Source organism: Monodon monoceros, unplaced genomic scaffold (genome assembly GCF_005190385.1).
Source record: "Monodon monoceros isolate NGI ecotype Baffin Bay Population unplaced genomic scaffold, NGI_Narwhal_1 Super_Scaffold_4, whole genome shotgun sequence".
NCBI classification, from domain to species: domain Eukaryota; kingdom Metazoa; phylum Chordata; class Mammalia; order Artiodactyla; family Monodontidae; genus Monodon; species Monodon monoceros.
Window position 1 is genome coordinate 26,296,213 of NW_021703781.1, and position 20,011 is coordinate 26,316,223.

The window sequence follows — 20,011 nt, forward strand, 5'->3', positions numbered from 1 at the left end:
CCCCACCCCCCCCTCCTCCTCCTCCTCCTTCCACCTTCAAAGCCAGTGGTGTTGCGTCTCTCTGATCATTCTTCCATAGTTACATCTCCCTCTCTGACCACAGCCTTTCAAGTTTCTCCCTTTTAAGGACTCATGTGATTAGATTGCACCCACCCAGAAAGGACAGAATGTCTGCCTCCTGGGTCTGTATCCGTAATCACCTCTGCAAAGTCCCTTTTGCTGTGTAAGGTATCATATTCACAGGTTCTGGGGATTAGCATGTGGACATCTTGGGGACCATTATGCTCTCTACTATATCTTCTCTCATTCTTTGTTCGGTTTCCCTTCTCTCACAGTGAAAACTCTTGACTTCCATCCATTTCAATATATTTGCACATTTCCTCTATCCTACAATATATACAAAATAATTTGAGAATTGTAACAACAATGCCACTAACGACAATAAGCCTGCTAAGTAAAGCTCAAGACTTCTTTGCAGTTTTTGTTGGTGGTGGTGGTGCTCTCAGGATACATCTCACTCGGGTGTGTAGTTGAAGTACAGTGTTCCAAAATTAATTTCTTTTTCTGTGTCATTATATTATCAATTTGGTATATGGTTAGGTTCATTTTTTTCTGTTTGTATCCCGTTTTAGGATTTGTTTTTTCCATCCTTTTTTTAAATTTTATTTTTAAATATGCAAAATATATGAATATAAAGAGAGATATATCCAGAGAAGTCCCATCCCAATACCCTCCCCCCTACTTTTACCTATCCACCACATATATCATTCTTAGTAGTCTATGGTTTACGCATTACCCTTTCTGTGTTTCTTTTTGCAAAACACATATGAACATTTTTGTTTATTTTTTAATCTTATTTTACTTCTTTGTTACTCAAAAGTAACTAAGTTTATGCACATTTTTTGCTCCTTACATTTTCACTTAGCTGAATATTCTGCATTTGTATCTATACCTATATCTCTCCAACAGTATATCTCTATCAAATGTTCATGGAAATCTTGAAAGAGGTAATTATTGTTTTAAAATATACCTTCTGTATTGTTCAACTTGTAACAAATATTATATTTGTGACTTAACATGACTAAAAAGAGAAATACAGAGAAAATGCCCCTTTCTTAATGCCTCTGCTCACTCACCTCATCACATCTTTTTGTTCTTGTTGTTTGTTTAACATTTTGTAGATAACATTATTATGGCAAATTTTATTGGAATTACCTTTATCTGACAAGTTATCTCCCTTTCTGGCCTGTTAGTTGCTCAAATGTAGAAAGAACCTCTCCTTTTCTTCTTTATTTTGGGTTTCATTGATTGTGCCTGGCACATAGGGCTTTCCCACTTACCTATGTTGCCTGAAATTCCATTAGAGATTTATTCAGTTGGTCTATTTTTTAATGTGTCTATTTTTTTAAGTAAAATATTTTATCTGAAGTGATGAAGCTCTATTTCATTGTCAGCTATTACCATCCTAATGTGAATTAGTCGATCAGAGAACTAGTTGTTTCTTAGAAAAGGTGTAAAAAAAGATGTGGACAGGCTTCTAAGAGAGGACAGTTATATTTTGATTCTGGAATTAAAACCCCAAGAAAGGCAAGAGGGTGTATGGGGATCATGAATATTCTAGGAGGGAAGGAGACAAACCAAGGAAGCAAAGAGAGGGTCATGTAAAAAAGGTCTATATTGCTGTGTCAACTATGTGAGCTATGCATAGCATAGAAAACCTGCTTAGATGAAAATAGGCATTATATTCATTGGGACAGAAGTAGCCGTTAGAGAGCATTTTCTGCAGATGCTAAGAAACTGCGGCCCAGAAGTTGACATGTTGTGCAGGACAGTTACTACAACCCAGGAACTAGAACCTAACCTTTGGACTCCAGCACACTTCCCAGAGTTGATATGCCCTTTCTTATGCTTCTAAAGGGATACTTGAGGAATCAGAGACCCCCACTGCCCTGAGGATGGCCTGAGCCATCTCTCCTCTTTGAGCCCATCGAAGTTGGGCTGCTGATCTCAGGACTGAAATATACTATATCTCCATCTTCCCTGACCTCCTTCAGTCAAGTCAGCTGTATTTGTGGAGGTGCATTGTTCAGTCTCAGAGCATAGTTTCACTTTAAAATCAATAAAGAAAAGTGAGCCAGTAAGGGGCACAGACTAAGTGCCCTCTGTATGAAGAGGTTTATCCTCTGCCACATTTCTGTTGAAATCCTAAGAAATGTGAAGAGGCTGGAGCAAAATAAAAACAGACTAAAAATTATGTCAGAGACCAAAATGCAGTAAGGTGACTGCACCTTTGGCAGGTAATCAAGAATTGGGTGACTTCGAGTTCTGACTTGGCATAATGGTGTCAACATATTCACACCAACACACACACCATGTGCACACACACCATGTGCACACACAACACACTTCTGTAGGAGATACACACACACAAAAAGGACCCACACAACATGTATAACACAATTCACAGCAAGACACACAGGGCACACATACAGCAGTACATATACAAGTACCATGTGCCCACATGTAACTCTCATGCACACGAAACACACACTTGTGCATACACACACGTGAAGTGGTTCTTGACTGGTTACTATAAAGATGTAACCCTTCCATCTGCCAATTTATCCACACATTTTTATTTTGATGACAAAAAAGTAGCAGTAGAGGGGAGAAAATCTCTTCATCAGAAAATTCAGTGGAAAAAAAATTCCCAAGACATTGTCATGTACTTCTGGTTATTTTTGGCGGTTAAGAGAATTATTTGAAAACAAAGAAGCCTTTCACAAAGCCTGTAAAATACAAAAGACTTAATAACATTTACATCTGTGTATCAGCCATGTCTGTAATGCGAGTCATGAATAACACATAAACCAGAGCACGGAAAGAACAGAAGTGCTCACACATCATTTAAAATCTGACCCACCCCATCGTCAGTGGAATCAAATACACAGCAGGAGCAGTTCCAGTTGACACACACACAATATAGTCATTGAAAATGAAAACATATTAATTATGTTCCTTAAGGTTAGGAGAGAAATGGCAGGATCCACTAACCTGTTCAACTTCTCTGTTGAAATTCTGTACCAAAAGGTACATCATGAATTGCTTCCTTACTTTTTAAGAAATTACAGAATAAGCATTTGTGTTTATTTGTCTTGTTTTATTGTTCATTTGAAATCTGCACTTGGGGCTCTGTCCTGCCTCCTTGCTGAGCTGAAAATGGGGGGAAGTTGGCTTAAGATCCTTGTTACAAGTGAGTAACTTGCAATAAAGGAATTCGTTGTTGAGCAGTGGTAGTTTAAAACAACAATACCTGCGGAACTCCAGGTGGTATATGTGGAAACCCACGCTGCTAGTGGAATAGCTGTCAGTTACCAAAACCTAGAGCTCGTGTAGCAACATGTTTGAAACACAGGGAAATCCTCTCTTATCCTGATTCCGCTAACACTCTGAGGCCCAAATTTGGAACTGTACCTTTCTAGATCAGTTCACCTGGCTCACACATTCTTTTTTATATGTTCTTTTCCATTATGGTTTATCATAGGCTATTGAATATAGTTCCCCGTGCTATACATTAGGACGTTGTTGTTTATCCGTTCTATTGTATATTGTTTGCTGGCTTTCACTTTGACGTTTGTTTAACGAACCTTTCCTCCTCTGGTTGTTTCCCCTTCTATCTCTAGGCCGCCTTCTGTTGGTGCCAGACCATCTCATGTGGGTCCTGAACAGCTTAAAATGAGCCCTGTAAATGTCAGGGAACCCCTTCCTCTTCTACTTTGTATCTCATTTCAGTGTGAAATTTCAAGCATCTCACAGTCGTCACTGCAGCAAAAGGTTAATAGTCATCTCTTTTTTATGTACTATAATGCTCAATTCCTAAGGACAGTGTTTCAGGGCAAGTTGAGTGTAATTGCTAAATAATACAGTCATTCTCATTTTAAAGGAGTAATACTTCCGTTCCCGATGCTTCTCCCTGGGTGTGTGTACGTGTGTGTGTATAGGCAAGCGTGGGTGAGACCTCCTCTCGGGGGAAGAAGCCACAGCCATCCCATAGGAGTTTGCACATTTAAGCATTTGGATTTTAAATGTGGTGCCACATCCTGAGTCTCTTAGGCGCTGCAGATTATGTGTAATAGATGAGCTGCATTTGCAGAGATGTGTGCTATACAGATGTAAATGTTATTATAGCTTTTATATTTTATGTTCTTGTTGAAAGATCATTTTGTCTTTGAATAATATGGCCGTTCAGTTTTTTGGAGGGGAGGGGGTTATCTTTAAAAGAGGATATGAAATGGATATTGCACATCATATATTTCTTAAAAGTAATTTGGAATTTTAGGGTCTGGGATTGGGGCTGACTGATACACTGCCACGATGAGATATAACCCCTGGAAAATAACAGCACCAGCACATGCCTGCATCTGTCCAATCTCATAATTCACTTTCACGTTGGATTATGGATGTCTGCGTTCAGTGAGTCTATCTTCCCTTTAGGTATTATTTCAGCCCTTTGAGATAATAAGGAAAGTTTAATTGCGTTGTTAATTGATTTTTTGCACAACATTATTACCTTGATTGATTGCAGAGTTGATGAAAATGTTAGACACAGGCAGCATGGAGTATCAGCCCAGGAAGGAGTGGGAGCCTTGTGGAGAATAGATAACCTTGATGTTAAGAGCTATATCCTTCAGATATGTCTTCCCTTGACATATTGATGGCCCTTGAAAAGGGAAAAGCTGATTGTATGCAGAATGCAATCATTAAACCCTCTTCAGCTCGCTGTTGATTAATTTGTTTTTTCCTGAAGGATCTAGTTATAGGGAAGGCCTCTCTTGTACCAACAGAAACCATTTTCTAGGCTCCAGCCTGTACTTAACCCTCTGGGTGCCGAGGAATAATGAGGCTGGCATGGCTAAGACAGGAAGATGGCCTCAGGGCGTTTAGAAGGAGGACTTGACTCTCAGACACCCTCACCCTCAGCAACACGTTCTTTCCCCCACCATAGTGCTTATTTTCCCCCAAATACCAATTCTTTCCAAATTCTAAGGCAAGGCAGCCTTTTATTGAGACCTGGAGTAGGATGAAATGGAAACTTCGGATGCCCAGGAAGGTTTATTATCCAGGCTTCCAGTGGTTTCTGGAGAAGACACGGCACTCAGGAGTTTTGTTGTACATTAGGTAAAACCTTGCATAAACTTGCTCCCATGATTGGTGGATTTGGTTCTTATCGGTGTGTGTGTGTGTGTGTGTGTGTGTGTGTGTGTGTGTGTGTGTGTAGGGGGGATTTGTATGTACCAGGATAAGAAGGGATTTCTGGAAACCGTTCATTATATTTTCAGTTACTCTTCTCCCCAGCCCTATGTAACTCTTACCAAGAAACGTTTATTGAAAGTTGTCATGGTAACTACAATCCAGAGCCATCCTCATGGTACCAAAAATCAGGTTGATTGATCAGCTGCATGACTGATGATCCATTGGACTCCTTCCCTCTTTCCCTCTCCCAAGCCCACACCACTTCATCCATAGCTGCCCCATCCTGGGCAGAGACTGAGAGGGCAGGCCTTATGGGGAAAGGAAGTTGTCTTGGTCATCTACAGAAGGATGGAAGCTTATATATGTGCAGTGACTCTAGACAGCCCCTATCTTCTAGGGAGAAGGGTGGAGTCCCCCTTCCCCTCTCCCCACCCCCACTTCTACACTTCTAACTCGTGGAGCATTCTGACTTCTTTTGCCCTCTTCTTCCCTGTCCCCAATACTCATTTAAACCAAATTTTAATTGTATAGCATTGTTGGAGGCCTACCAAGAATTACATCATCTTCCTGGGGTCCTGAGCCCCACAGGAGAGGTCACGTGGGCTTCGGGGCAGAAGAGAGACAGCTCACAAATCTCCTAGAGCCACGTTGTAGCCTGCAGATGGAAATCACACTATGGTCCAAAGCACAGTTGCTCCTCCATCGGCCACCCCCGCCTCCATTCGGAGTCTTTCTTTGGCTGAACTAACGACTGGCGCTCGGGGAGTCTAATATCCACGGAGTCTGGGCCCTCAATTACTGTAATGGCTTATAATGAGATTTTGGCCAAGTAGCAGGTAGCAGGTTATTACTTCCTGCTCAGCATGGGCAATGTCTACGATGTTAATTTGTGTGGCCGAATGTGGCTCAGAGCTGGGCATCAAACTGTCAGAGCCAGATGTATTCTATTAGGTGGGAGGCTCACATTGGCCCACGGGCAATTTTTTTTTTCAATATGGAGGCATGTTAACTCACCGCAGGGTGAATCTTGACAAACCCAAGCCAGCCAAATAAAAGGGGTAATATTCCAAGCCATCAAAGTAGTATGTTCCAGAGACAGATAACACCTGGTGCCACCCACTGTCAGCAATGTCTCTCTGACCCACGCCATTCCATCGATAGGCAAAAAGTATACCCCTCTTAATATAGCTGGAGAGACTCTGGTGCCTTCATTAAGTTTTAATGAGCCTGACCCTAATGAAGACCCTTATAATATGCTCTTCTGTTGTTTACTTTGTCTTTATTTTGGCAAGAAAAAAAAATGTTCAAGAGGTTCATATTGCTCGTTTAAACTGCTTTCTGCTATTAATTCTTAGTTAACCTATAGTTTCTTTCTTTGGTGTTAGCATATATATATATATATATATATATATATATATATATATATATATATACGCTTTTTGTCCAAAGCAGGTTAGAGGTTGGGGAGTTGAAGATCAAGAAGTAATGAAAAATATTTTGGCATTTTGCAGTGAGAATTGCTAGTGCCCAAGAATTATGCTGTGCTCCCTGCAATGACATACTTTTAGTTATTTTTTTGTAATGCTGACTTCTTTCTGTTAGATCATATATCAGCAGATTCTCTTCGTTTTCCTTTTGGAGAAAGCAATTTAAAGTGTCCTGGAATTAGGAAAGATTATAGTAATATCAGTACAGGAAAAGTTTGTTTGGAGTCTAATGAAGGGCAGATGGAGGCTGGACTAATGGGCCTAAGAAGGAAGGTCTTGTCCTCAGTTCTTGCAGAGTTTGAATTATGACAGACCCGGTTGTTACTGGGTCTGCTTAATTTTATTTGAGAGGTTCTTTTTTGCAGCTTGAAGAATGAAAAAAAGAAAAAAAAGCAACTTGTCTTTATTTTCAATGACTCTCTTGAGAAATTTTAGCCTGAAGAACCAGACAGAACTGTGGATGTTTTCTCCCCTTTTGATGTGAGCTTTCTAATAGGAACAGACCTGAAACCCAAAAGCAAATTTCTGCTTGAGAGCAAAGCCAAAATTCCCATTCAAACTCTGCAGGAGGACCCCCGCTGCTCACATTTGTTCATATAAGATTCTGTCATTTTAGAGGGAGGCTAAAGACTTTCTGGGAAATTTTTTCTGCAAGTTCTTTTTTCTTAGACTTCATAAATTATGGTTTGTAGGTTCAGTTCCAATCTACTTATCCAAAAAACTCTTTTCTTCTTTTCTTCTGTTAATGTAATCTGCACATCACTTAAATTTAAACTTTCATGATTTTTGTTTTATATTAAAGAGCCGGAGCAATCTATTATTAATTATTATTTTAGGTATGGTTTGTTTTCAGGCTGCTGTTAGGGAGACAGTAAAACCTCCATTCACTAAAACTCGATACACTAGGAATCTCAGTCAACCGGATTTTTATCTCTGAATTTGAGTGGTGTTGATTCTACAAGAAGAAAAACTGATGTCAAGAGTTATACTTTTTTAAAAAGGGAAAAGGGGGCCCTTTTAGGTTGTCCTAGAACATTGTTTCTTAAAGTGTGGGCCCCTAATCTGCAGCATCACTACCACCTGGGAACCAGCAAAAATGCAAATTCTTGGCCCCAACTCAGACCCCTTAAACCAGAGACTTTGGGGTGGGGCTCAGCAATCTCTGTTTTCACAAGCCTTCCAGGTGACCCCATGCAGGGGAAAGTTGGAAAATCGCTGACGTGGAGACAAGCCATGCAATTCCTCCACCTGTCAATGTCCAGGAATGTGTAGCAAACTCTGGGGTTCAGAAGAAGTATTCCGAGATCCTTTCATCTCTTCTACAATGACAAGCAATCTATTGAGTATCTCATGAAGCATGGGTGAAAAGCCATCATTTCTGCCCTTGGGGAGCTCCTATAAAAAAGTGGTCTTAAGACCTTGAGAAATGTTCAATGAGCAGTCTTCCCACCCTAGTGAAACCTCTGAACAGTATCATCCTCACTGTAAATCCTCAAAGAACTCCTCATGGAGTGGCATGGACATATATACACTACCAAATGTAAAATCGATAGCTAGGGGGAAGCAGCCGCATAGCACAGGGAGATCAGCTCGGTGCTTTGTGACCACCTAGAGGGTGGGATAGGGAGGGTGGGAGGGAGAGGCAAGAGGGAGGGGATATGGGGATATATGTATATGTATAGCTGATTCACTTTGTTATACAGCAGAAACTAACACACCATTGTAAAGCAATTATACTCCAATAAAGATGTTAAAAAAAAAAAGAAATCCTCATGGGTGGTCACCATGAGATATCTAGTAAGACAGTAAAATTGAATTTGGTTTTATATAGTGTTTCATGTGTGAGAGAAAACTGAGGAAAAGTTTCTACTGAACCACGAATTAATGAGATAATTTAATTAATTAACTGGAACCCAACATTTCCCTACTGGCTAGTCAATCTCATGACTGTTACATTAGGAAAGTCTACAGGAAGAAAGTGTGAGAGCCTGTTTGCTTCACTGACCACTCAAGCGGGTTCTCGGCTGACACGGAGAGTCACACCTGGACTCCACTTTCCTCTAGTCCAGTAGATCCAATTTTTGTTTACTACCTTCTCTGATGGAATCCACTCATTTATTTGAATTCTACAGATTCTCATTTAAAATGCCATTCCCTAGAATGTCATGCCTTTATTGCTGTTTCAAAAATAACATGTTTGAAATCCCTGGAAACCCATGAATACCTCTTTCTCCTGAAGGGAGGTGGTCATTTGTTGTTCTAGGCGTGAAAATAATCACTAGCCCATGGGCCAGAGACCAGTGATAGGGACCACATGATGACCAAAACAGAAGCTGGAGTTATGATTTTATTTTTATTTGAGTAGTTTCTACCTCTCTTTTCTTTCTTTCTTTGTTTCCTAATTTTTTATTGGAGTATAGTTGATTTACAATGCTGTGTTAGTTTCAGGTGTACGCAGAGTGAATCAGTTATACACCTACATATATCTATTCTTTTTCAGATTCTTTTCCCATATGGGTTATTACAGAACATTGAGTAGAGTTCCCTGTGCTATTCAGTAGGTCGTTGTTAGTTATATATTTTATATAGAGTGGTGTGTGTGTGGTAATCCCAAGCTCCTAATTTATCTACCTCTCTTTTCTGATTAACCTGGACATATACTCAGAGAGGGACGACAACAGCTGTGGGTAGGAGGCAGCCAGGATTTGCTTGGGTAGAGTACATACGCTTTTTGTATGTTTTATTGATGCAGGTTTTATTTAATTCTTATGTTTTTCACTTTTTTCACTATCAAATGAGGATTAGTAACTCCATGCCCTTGAGTGGCATATTTCCTTTTGGACTTGCCTGATAAAAATCTTTTTCTAAGAAATGTGGGAAGCTATCTCTGTTTATCTTTGCGTGCTTCTTTACATTTATGCAGGTGATATGCAAATTTCCCCAACTCCTGAGCCTAGAAGATTAATTAGAGCAATTGATAGTAAAGAAAATTAGTCCCTGAAATCGAGATCAGAGGCATCCAAAAAGCGGGGGTGGGGGGTGGGGGGGGGGGGGGACTGAGGGGGTGTCTGGGAGCCCCATTCCCAGAAACCCTTCAGCACAGATTGAGCAGTCATGACATATTGATCATTGCAGAACCTATAACTGGTGACTGAAAGCACAGTGTGACTTTAATGGCCCTCTCTGAATCGTTGCCGTCGTTTATTTATTTATTTTTTTTTTAAGCAGCTGTTTTTCCTAAATTCATGCTGCCCTCTAGTGGCCATGCTCCCAACCTCACTTGAAAGGTGGCAAAGATGAATGTGGAGATAATGGTGGGAATGGCAGAGGTAGTGAAAGGGGGAAATTGTTTTCTTTTTTCTCTCCTGTCTGAAAAATTTCTGAGTTCCTTGGTCAAAAACTAAGAAATAAAAATGAAGCTGTACCACTTGACCACTGTCCATTTTGACTGACAGCCTGGTTTGTGGGACGTCCATCTTTGAGCAGCACTGAGGGAACTTCATGAATCTGAACTCATTTGCATCCCATCTTGGTGTGCACTTTGGAATCCAGGCCATCTCAGATCCATTAAACCCCACTTAGAATAGGGAGGTGGGAGAGGGGAACACACTCACACCACATGGCTTTGAAGATTCGTTTCCCCCGTTGGAAAAGTAGGTAGGAGTCAGCGTAAGTCAGGTTGTGGATCTTTGACATTCTCCTGTCCTAAGGGCAATCCTATAATTCAGAGGGATTTGAACTAGAAAGGTAGCATTGCTGGGACTTCCCTCATGGTCCAGTGGTTAGGACTCCACGCTTCCACTGCAGGGGGCACGGTTCGATCCCTGGCTGGGGAACTAAGATCCCACAAGCAAGTAAGAAAGATAGCATTGTAATTGTTTAGTGTCTGGTCAGGTACTGTGACTTTGGGGAAGCCACTTAGAACCTCCTCTTCTCCTTAACGAAAATGAAGATCTTTAAATTCTGTCCCAGGGAGAATTCTTCAATACGTTTAAAGAAATACTTTCAAAGAAAATTTTCCTATTCTGTGTTCAAGCTTACTAGGAAGTACAGCAAAATAATGAAGTGTCATAGGAGTGTAAAAGTAAACCATTGTTTAGGAAGTCAGAGTGAAAACTGTTTCTGGCTTCATTCTTAACTGGCACAAAAAAAATGTAACCTGAGAATAAAAGCCAAAATCTGGATTGCTAAGAAGATTTAGTAGTGGTGGGTTGTTGGTTGTTTTTCTTGTTTTCGTTTTAGTTTGGTTTGGTTTTGTGGAGGAGGGATGTTGTTGGAGCATGGAAATAGTTACTGTGGTGTTTGACTGCTGATACTTACATATTCCTCCTTGACTGAAATATAGCATGTGTTGAGGTAAGAGCCAATCATATTACTGATGTTCAAAACCAGGAGTAAGGGAGCCCACCCTCAGATCTGGAATTCTTTCCCATCCGTCTGGCCTACCCAAACGACCCCCGGTACAAAATAATTGAAAAAGCGTCGACGGGCTTCCCTGGTGGCACAGTGGTTGAGAGTCCGCCTGCCGATGCAGGGGACACGGGTTCGTGCCCCGGTCCGGGAAGACCCCACATGCCGCGGAGCGGCTGGGCCCGTGAGCCATGGCCGCTGAGCCTGCGCGTCTGGAGCCTGTGCTCCACAACGGGAGAGGCCACAACAGTGAGAGGCCCGCGTACCGCAAAAAAAAAAAAAAAAAAAAAAAGCATTGACATCTGAGGAAAAGCATGTTGACTCTGTTTCCTTTCCAGGATTCACATCATGGAAACATCGCTGCCCCATAACTTTTAAATCTGTCAGCTTAATATTTCCTCGAAGTGGAGAGGACATTGAATGGCCTGGTCAGGTCTGGGTAGGGCCACAGTATCTGCAGCTGGAGCACAGGGACCAGGGACTCACGCCGGGACAGCAGCTCTGGTTACGAGGGATCCGCTCAGAGGTGCAGTTCTCTCTCGGACTTGCACCCGATTTCACATTTCCCACTAACAGGTTATGTGAGGGAGAAACTGGCCCTGCATTTTTTTTTTTTTTTTAATCCTCTCCTCCCTCCTTCCCCCCTTCTAAAATGGCAAGCCTCATTTCACCTGCCCTGGGAGTCCAGAGTGTATTTTCCACAGGCTCTGGCTTGTCACATGACAACTTGTCTGCCGCTCACGTGACTATTCCTGCAGCCTCCCTGGGCAGGGAGATTGGCTTCTCGGCCTTGCATTCCTCTCACCTCCAGTAGAGATTTTGCCAGTATACTTTCCCCACTGACTGGTTTCCTTCCCCTGCTTTTTTCTTCCTTACAAACACGTGAGTGAGACTTGACAAGGCCCAGCGTTTGTCTAAGGAGGCCATATAATCTGCTCTCTCAGTGGAAAGTTTAACCTTAAGTCGAGCCTCACTGGAGGAGGCCGAACATTGGGGCCCCATGTCCTTATCTCAAAGGGATACGGTGCCTACATTTGTGTCAGCTTTCTTCCAGGATATCCAAATCTTTGCTTTGGTAGCTCCTACTCTGTTTTTTGAATGGTGCTTGGTAAAAAGCAGCGTAACATAACCCCACAATTTATTTCCTCTCTTGCATCCAGAATACTTACATTTGTCCTGTGTACTTTTTGTGCTAAAAATAAATAGAAACCACCATTTACTTGAATCTGTAATAAACTGACAGCAACTAAACCTGCACATCATATAATTTATTATGGATGAAAAAGTGACCGAAGATTTATATCTTGTCAGTATATTGAAAACTGCACAAATTCACGGGAAGGAATTAGCCTTTGTAGAAATAATGAAAACAAAATAAAATTGAAGTGAACTGAAACGACACACAATAAAATGTGTTGTCTGAATTTCAGCAGAGGACTCAAGTCTTCCTGTCACAATTTAGATCTGCAAAATTTTACTCAAGGAAATGTAACCTTGTGAAAATAAATGACTTGAAGAGATTTAGAAGGTAGAACCGGTAAAATTTGATATTCGCCAAAAGCTGATGGAGGACTTTCACCCTAATGTAAAAAATCACATGGAAAAGAATTGATCCCATTGAAAATAAATTCAATAAAAGAGAAATGAAAATGTTCAAAATAGAATATGGTTTAACTTTGAATTTAAAAATTAAGGAATTAAATTTGTGAAATGTAGTAGTAACTATTTCTACAGAAAGTAGTAACTAATTTCTAATTAATTTCTAATTAGTTCTGAATAAATAATGCTTTCTGAAAGAAAAAGTACCAGGCTAGTTTATGTGTTATATTCATAAGCCTGAAGCCAAACCATCCCGGGGGGTCAAAATGGCAGAATTCAAATGTCCACCATTGCAAAATATCAGGGTCAGCAGAGCAGGGTGAGAATACCCGACCTGGGGTTGTTTTGTATAATAAAGGAGAAGAGCTCAAAAGAGTGAGCTCATTTGAGAGACTAGGCAACCTCCCTCGAGCAGTGTTGTTTGACGTGGTCACTGCAGTACTTAGCAAGGACGGTGTGCCCACCAGTCCACGGAGAAGACAGCAGGTGCCCTTATAGACGTTTTGGGGTTTAGCAAGCATTGCATGACCGTGGCACCGCATTCCAAGCTAAGCTGCAGATTATAAACTGAGACGCTTGCCTGAAATCATGCTCAGCTAGTATGGAAGGAAGTCCTGCTTTCTTTGTCTTCTCTACCCTTCCATGGGTCAGGCGGAGAGCCTTTCCCTGTTTCATTTCCAACCTAAGGCTTCCCAGATGTGTCTGCAGATGAAAGGAAAATATGCCCCTCCCCACCCCCGTGGAGGATGGACTTTGTCCTTCCCCCAGAACTGCTCCTAAGCAGCCTCTTCCCTTAAGACCATTTTAAAATCTCTCTTCATTTTGCCTTAGTGTTTAAGTAGCTTACGCTGAAGGAGGATGTTGTCCCAGGAGCCTGTAATTCTGCAGGCTCTGCTAAATCCTGTGCGATGTCCACAGCAGAGTCCATCACACAGGCTGGCCTCAGGGTATTGCTCCAGCCACTTCTCAAGGTCATAAAACATGGGTGTTTGTTCCTTCCCAGTTCCCAGTTTACTCAGGACCCGCACATAACAAAGTCCGAGGAATGTGCTTTCTGGGGAACGTCCTTTCTCCTGTGTGATGTTTACAGCTCTTAAGCCTGGATGATAACGTTCAGTCCACTGCTCTCTTTCCCACCAGACATCGTGATTGCTTTGTTTTTGTGGGAGGAAAGTGTTGAGCATAAAAACAACACTAGTGCTGAGGAATTGAGGCTGTTGCCTTCTGTTACTTTGCCCTCTCCTTTAGTAAGGCAAGCATTTAAGCGGTGTATAGTTTTTAAAAATTTCAAATGCCTGTCGTCTTAACAGAGGTTAAAATTGAGTGTTTAACAATTGAAATTCCTTACTTTGTGGATTCTGTTTAAATTGTGGTATTTAATGGTATTGATTAATGTATCTATTCAAATATTTATTGAACACCTCCTTGGTACTAAGCACTGTTTCAACCACCTGGTGTTAGAAATTGGGGAGGAGGGATTATTGTAGAGGTGACATGTTAATGGTATGTATGGTGTCACGTGGAACCTTCCATAATAGACAGGAAGGCTCTCTGAATACTCTTTCCGTCTCTGGGCCCACCTACTTCTTCACAACACTGTCATCACTCTTCAGAGGCCGTGAAGAGGCTAGTTCCTTGCTTTCCTCATACAGATTGGAGAACAGGAGTTCCGTGAGGAGCCCCCTGCCCCTTGCCTGTTTTGTAGCACTAGTTGGAAGGTGCTAGTGACCACAAACAGATTAAAATCTGTTTGTCGTTGCACAGTTACACTTACAAACCTTTGTGATAATAGCGTATAAAACAACGATTACCGAAACTAACATTAATAGTGATAATAAAATTGATATTTTACTTTTTCTGTTTTACAAATATGAATTTATTGGTCCAACCCATACTCCATCATCAGATAAGTTTTCGCATTTGTATGAGTAAAGATGATTATTCTTTCACAGCTAAAATATTAATGGTAGACCACTTACTCTGATATGTAGTCTTTAGTTCTGCTGAATATGGAGTTAGAAGACTAGAGCTTATGTCAAAGCTAGGGAGATATAGGCTAATTAGTGGTAAGCACTTCCCAGCTCTGGGTATGAAATACAGGTTGCAGGAAAGTTAGTGGAAATTCTTTCCTTGGGGATTTTGAGGTCCAGCAGAGCTCCCCTTCTATATCTAATGGGAAAATGGACTGGATGGGTTTCAAGAGCTGCCTTGGTCCAAATCAAATTTTGATTAACTGACCACTGGCTCTGCCTCCTACATCAGGCAATATGGTACCTGGCGTCCTTATCTTCATAAGGGAAACATTCAGAAATGCTAAATCATCTGTTTCAGAACTAAGGTGGAAATCTGGGATACCTGGCCCCTTGCCCTCATTTTACAAATGGAGAAACCAGCCCAGTGAGGGAAAGGTATGTGCACATGGTCACTTAACTGTTAGGGGTAGAGCTGGATTTAAATACAGGCCTTTCTCCACCTCCCCTTACTAAATAGATGGTAGGGTGAGGCTATCCAGAAGGTCAGGGAGTCCTGAGGTGTTTGCTGGACTCTGCATGGCTGTGCAAAGACGTCCTTCCCAGGACACTCAGGGTTTTCCTTAATATTGTCCCTGCCACCATCACAGTGGGGCATCTAAGAAAAGAGGCTGATTCCCACCCCCCGCAGGCAGCCCCAAGGTCATAACTTAACCTGTATAAGTAGAACACTCATTCCAGTGAGGGGAAACATCTAAAAGAAAAAGGACCTCTTTAAAACAGATTCTTCCCAGTACATTTTTTTCCATAACTATAGGTTTAAGAACTTACGGCAATGGCAGAGCCGGCTACTTAAGAAAAATTAGGGGCCTCATTTGGCAGGAGAGGATTCCCGAGGGGACAGGGCACTGTCATTTTTCCAGGGCCTCCCAAAAGAAACCCCCCACAGACAGCTACATGTCAGCCTGATGCATGGCAAGCCTGCTTCGTTTATTATGGGCAATGCCAGATATTTTAATTAAAAACACTACATACGCCATTAAATGTGTTGTTCCCCTTCTAGTCCCAAGACGTGTAGAGTTCAGGGAGACACAAACAAGGGAATGCATTGCAGATGTACACAGAAACCACCGCCTACCGAGTCACCACCCGCGGGTTCCCGAATTCCAGCCTCGGAGCGCCTCCCTGTCAAAATGTTCTTTGCAAGCAAACTGTTTCCTCTGTAAATTTTCTCAGTTTATGGCAGTTGCCGTGTTGGAAGGAGGAAGGCCAGGGTGAGAGCAGAAGAGAGAAACCCACAGTCACCACGTGCCTTCATTTATGAGCAGCTCCTATGAGTTTACAAATAACCTTCGTGATAAGTGAAGTCTTATGGCCACACATGGGACTGGGCGGGGTTTTTTTCCCTCCCTTGTTAATGTTATTTACTTACTTATTTATTAAATACAAAAGTCCCATTTGGGGGGGTAATCCCTTCTGAGCTGTGAGCTCAGGTAGGCGTCTCAGTGGAGGCAACCACCTGGTTAATTTAAGCAATCGTAGGCGGTTCAAGTTCAAAAATCTCATCTGATTTTAACTGTCACTAGCCGGCCCCCCTGTCTCCCCAGGGGAGCAGCGACAGCAACTGGATTTCATTGTCGGCTGCCAGGCTGTCCCCGCGCCTCCTGGAGGAGCCCGCAGACTGAGTGCCTTCCCTTTCCGGATTTTATTCAAGGTGACAGCTCCTCACACGTTGGCGCTCTGATCACCCCAAGTAGCCGGGATATCGGTGGGGGATGAGTGTGGTCCTCCTGCAGAGCCCAAATTTAGATTGACTGAGGTCATCCTCGGGCCTCGTGACCCCAGCGCTCTGACAGAACAGGGCTGCCAGGAACTTGGCCACGACAGCGAGTTTTGTAATGATGTCTGGGGAGAAACGTTCTGCTGGAGAAGGCGAAGAAGACCCCAAGTGCTAGGGAGTGATGTCAGCTTTCGTTAGCGGGGCAGACAGCGTTAGAATATCCTTGGCATAATATGGCTTTGGTATCTCTGTCAGCATCTCTGTTTTCTGTCACCACACACAATCCTGGGCCTGTCTCGAGCCCTGACACTGTCTTTTCAGATCAGGTTATTGCCAGCCCAGAGATGCGTTCTGCCCCCCACCACACAGCCCCTTTGTTTGAAGTCGGCCCTCCTGTCATTAATGCACTCGATGTCTATTTAAATCTGAGGGTGAGCACGGTATCTGTTTTCCCGTCAAGAGATCATTGACAATGTTAATACCTCATGTCCTTGCCTCGTTTTCCAAGCTCTGACACTTTGCCACAGTCTCCTGCATTCATCAAACAGCCCTCTCTCACCAGGGTGTCTATAAACATTCTTGCTTCCAGGCCCAGAGGAACAGGGCAGGCCTTAAAAAGGACTTTTTTCAATGCTGATCAGAAAGCAGGGCTGGGCAGTGTGGCTCAGAACATGTCACCTTCCTCCACATTATGGCCCATGTTCAGGAATATCCAGCCTGTTTCCAGAAGGGCACTTGCTGTCCAGGTTGTATCTAGACTAGGCAAGGTCTGCAGTTGAGGTTTACCATGGAGAGAGCACAGAGAAAAGAATTCAACCCAGAATGTGCTGGAGAGTTTCCCGGAGCAAACGCACCCGCTGGTGTGTTGTGTGTGCGTGTGTGTGTGCGTGCGTGTGTGTGTGTGTGTGTCTGCCTTTCCTTCTCTTCTATGTTCTTTATAATACTTGACAGCCCTATCCATTCCTTTTTATAAAAATTCCTGCTGTCCTGGTGCTGTAGAAAGAAATTAACATCCCTCGGCCTCATCCTTCCAGATTCTTGAGGGTTTATTGGAATCAGTTATGTTCAAGGAAGCCCCTTGCAGATTTTCAGAGACTTCTGAAACACTCCCACCCAGGCCTGCAGGGGATGCTGTTCCTGGAATGCAGCCTCCACGGCCATGCCCACAGACCCGTCCTAGCATTGGTGACAATATTAGCACAACTCCAGGTGCTACGTAATTCAGCACAATAAAGGGAACAGCTCAGTGACAACCACCAAAAGAATAATTTAGGCCCCAAGAAGGGTCTCAGGGAGGTTTCATCCAAGCTCAATGTTTCCAGGCTCCAGACCAATACTGAAAAGCAGAACTTGGGGGTTGGGGGCCAAGGAAAAAGCATAGCCAAAGGGGAAGAGTGGTCCACAGTGAACTTGCTCAGGGGACCATGGCAGGAAATGGAGGTGATGACAGCCAGCTCACGGCCCAGTCTGAGGCCATGGAATGATGTCATCCCCTCCCTATTGCCAGCTTGCAGAGATTCTGAGACCCCAGCAATTCTCCACTTTGTCCCAAGCCGTCTGAACCAAGGAGCATCTGCCTTGTCATTAAAAGTTTCTGAGAGTCATTTTTAATCCATGTTTAAGAATACGGTCTACAGTTCTGTAGTGGAGAAACATCTCCTGTACAATGACCGAAGTATTTACCACAAAGGACTTCTGATTTGAAGAACCTGAATAATTTCAAGTGCTGATTTATCCCAGATGAATAGTAGATGGTGGTTGCTGGTTTCACACTATCGTCAAAATAATGGGGAAGAAACATGTATATAGAAAGCTATTTTTACAGACAGATTTGTAGCTCATGAGTTTATGTTTTATGTACACTTCTTTGGGTTGTTTCTTTTTTTTCTGGTTATGCACACTTCAGAGACTCACAGAGTATTAGTAATAAGACAATTCCATGAAGCTGAATTTTAAGTTTGTTTTTCTAAAATTGAAAAAAACCCAAGGTGGCAAAAAGCAAATTGTAGTTACAGATATTTTCTTGGAAAAACTGATGTTTACTTAATACTTAATACTAAGTACTAATACTTAGTACTTAATACTGTCAAAATAACTGTGGCAGGTGATTTCTTATAGATATTTAGAATAAATATTGAGTTGATTGAAAGGTTTGGCCTTATTCTAGGGGCATTGTTTATAGTTAAGTCCTCTTATGATCTCCGTGAATGACAGGAAAGCTGTATATGGAGCCACAAAACTATTTAAAGTAAAACTGAAGATGAAAATCAAGTGCATTCCAACCTGAGAATACAGTTCAGGATTCCCCTGTAAGAAGAAGGATTCCCCTGTAAGAGGAAGCCATTTAATGTCAGAGGCTCCGTTACTTTCCATGTGGCATTTTGTGAATACCACAATTCTTCCTTAATCATCCATTATGTACTTGATGTCTGCTGGGATTTGGAAGGTTCTCTCTGGAAATTAACAAAATTGATTCATGATAAAGAATTTGAAAAGAGCCACATTCTGGGAAGATTGTTTTATATCTTTTGTTTGGGCTGGGCCCATCTTTAAATTCTAAATTTTCCATTTTTAGAAATTCTACCAAGAGAACTTGGAGAGGGAAGAGGGCTTTGCTTTGTTTTGAGAAGTAATTGGCCAAACTAGAAAATTCTCTAAAATGTGGAAAAGAAATCATGCAGGAAAGTGTTATTCCTAGGAGCCTGTGCTCTGGTGACATTTTATTTGAATGTCAACTCTGAGGACAAGAAAATAGGGTCCTTCCCTTCTGGGGCTTAATCCATTTGCTGCCACCCATGCATGTGATCTGTGATTGTGTTGTATTTCTGCCTTGCAGCACCTATGTTTTCTTGCTATACTACTTGTGCCACCTGTAATGATGTGTATCTTTTTATTTGCAGGTATCCTGGGGAAATGTCGCTATGTTTACTATGGGAAAAACTCAGAGGGCAACAGGTTTATCCGCGATGACCAGCTCTGAAGGCAAGTTCTGTATGCCTTAGCCAGTGACATGAGAATAAAAGAAAAAAGGGAAAGCAAAAATAAAGAAAAAGCTAAACGAAAAGACAATGGCCCACATCGCTTTTCTGTGGGAAAGCTATGACGTCAGCTTTTGGTACCTTCTGCTGACTTTGCCAGGCCTGTCAAGATCATCCTTCTGCCTTAGACTGAGTGGTCACATAGAGATTGACATGATTGCCCTTAAGCAGGTCTCATCCACCACAGTGACAGACAGCGGTGGTGAAGCACCAGGGCTGACAGGATGAACACCATGATAGATTGCCTGGCCCCTCCACTGCTCACAGGGGAGCAGAGGTCACACCTGGGGCCTCCCTAAGCATGCTCAGTGGCTTTAGTCGAGTGAGCGAGACTGTGTCTTTAGCTTGCCTATTGAGTAGAGCTCCTCCTAATACCATCGTGCTGTGGCTTTATTTTTAGTGAAAGAGTCCCAGTTTAAAGGAAGGCTCTACTCCCTTATTTCCCTTAAATCTTAACGTCTTGTATTCTGCATG

At 42.3% G+C, this 20,011-nt stretch overlaps 1 protein-coding gene across 1 annotated transcript in view; it reads left to right on the forward strand.

Annotated features, from left to right (window-relative positions):
• The window catches only part of LRMDA (leucine rich melanocyte differentiation associated), a 1,104,744-nt gene extending 1,085,187 nt beyond the window's left edge, over positions 1-19,557 (forward strand). Inside the window, exon 7 of the mRNA XM_029245743.1 lies at positions 19,400-19,557. Within this exon, the coding sequence (XP_029101576.1) occupies positions 19,400-19,479 (80 nt within the window). The 3' untranslated portion in view covers positions 19,480-19,557. The remainder of the gene's footprint in view (positions 1-19,399) is intronic.
• The last annotated feature ends 454 nt before the right edge of the window (positions 19,558-20,011 follow it).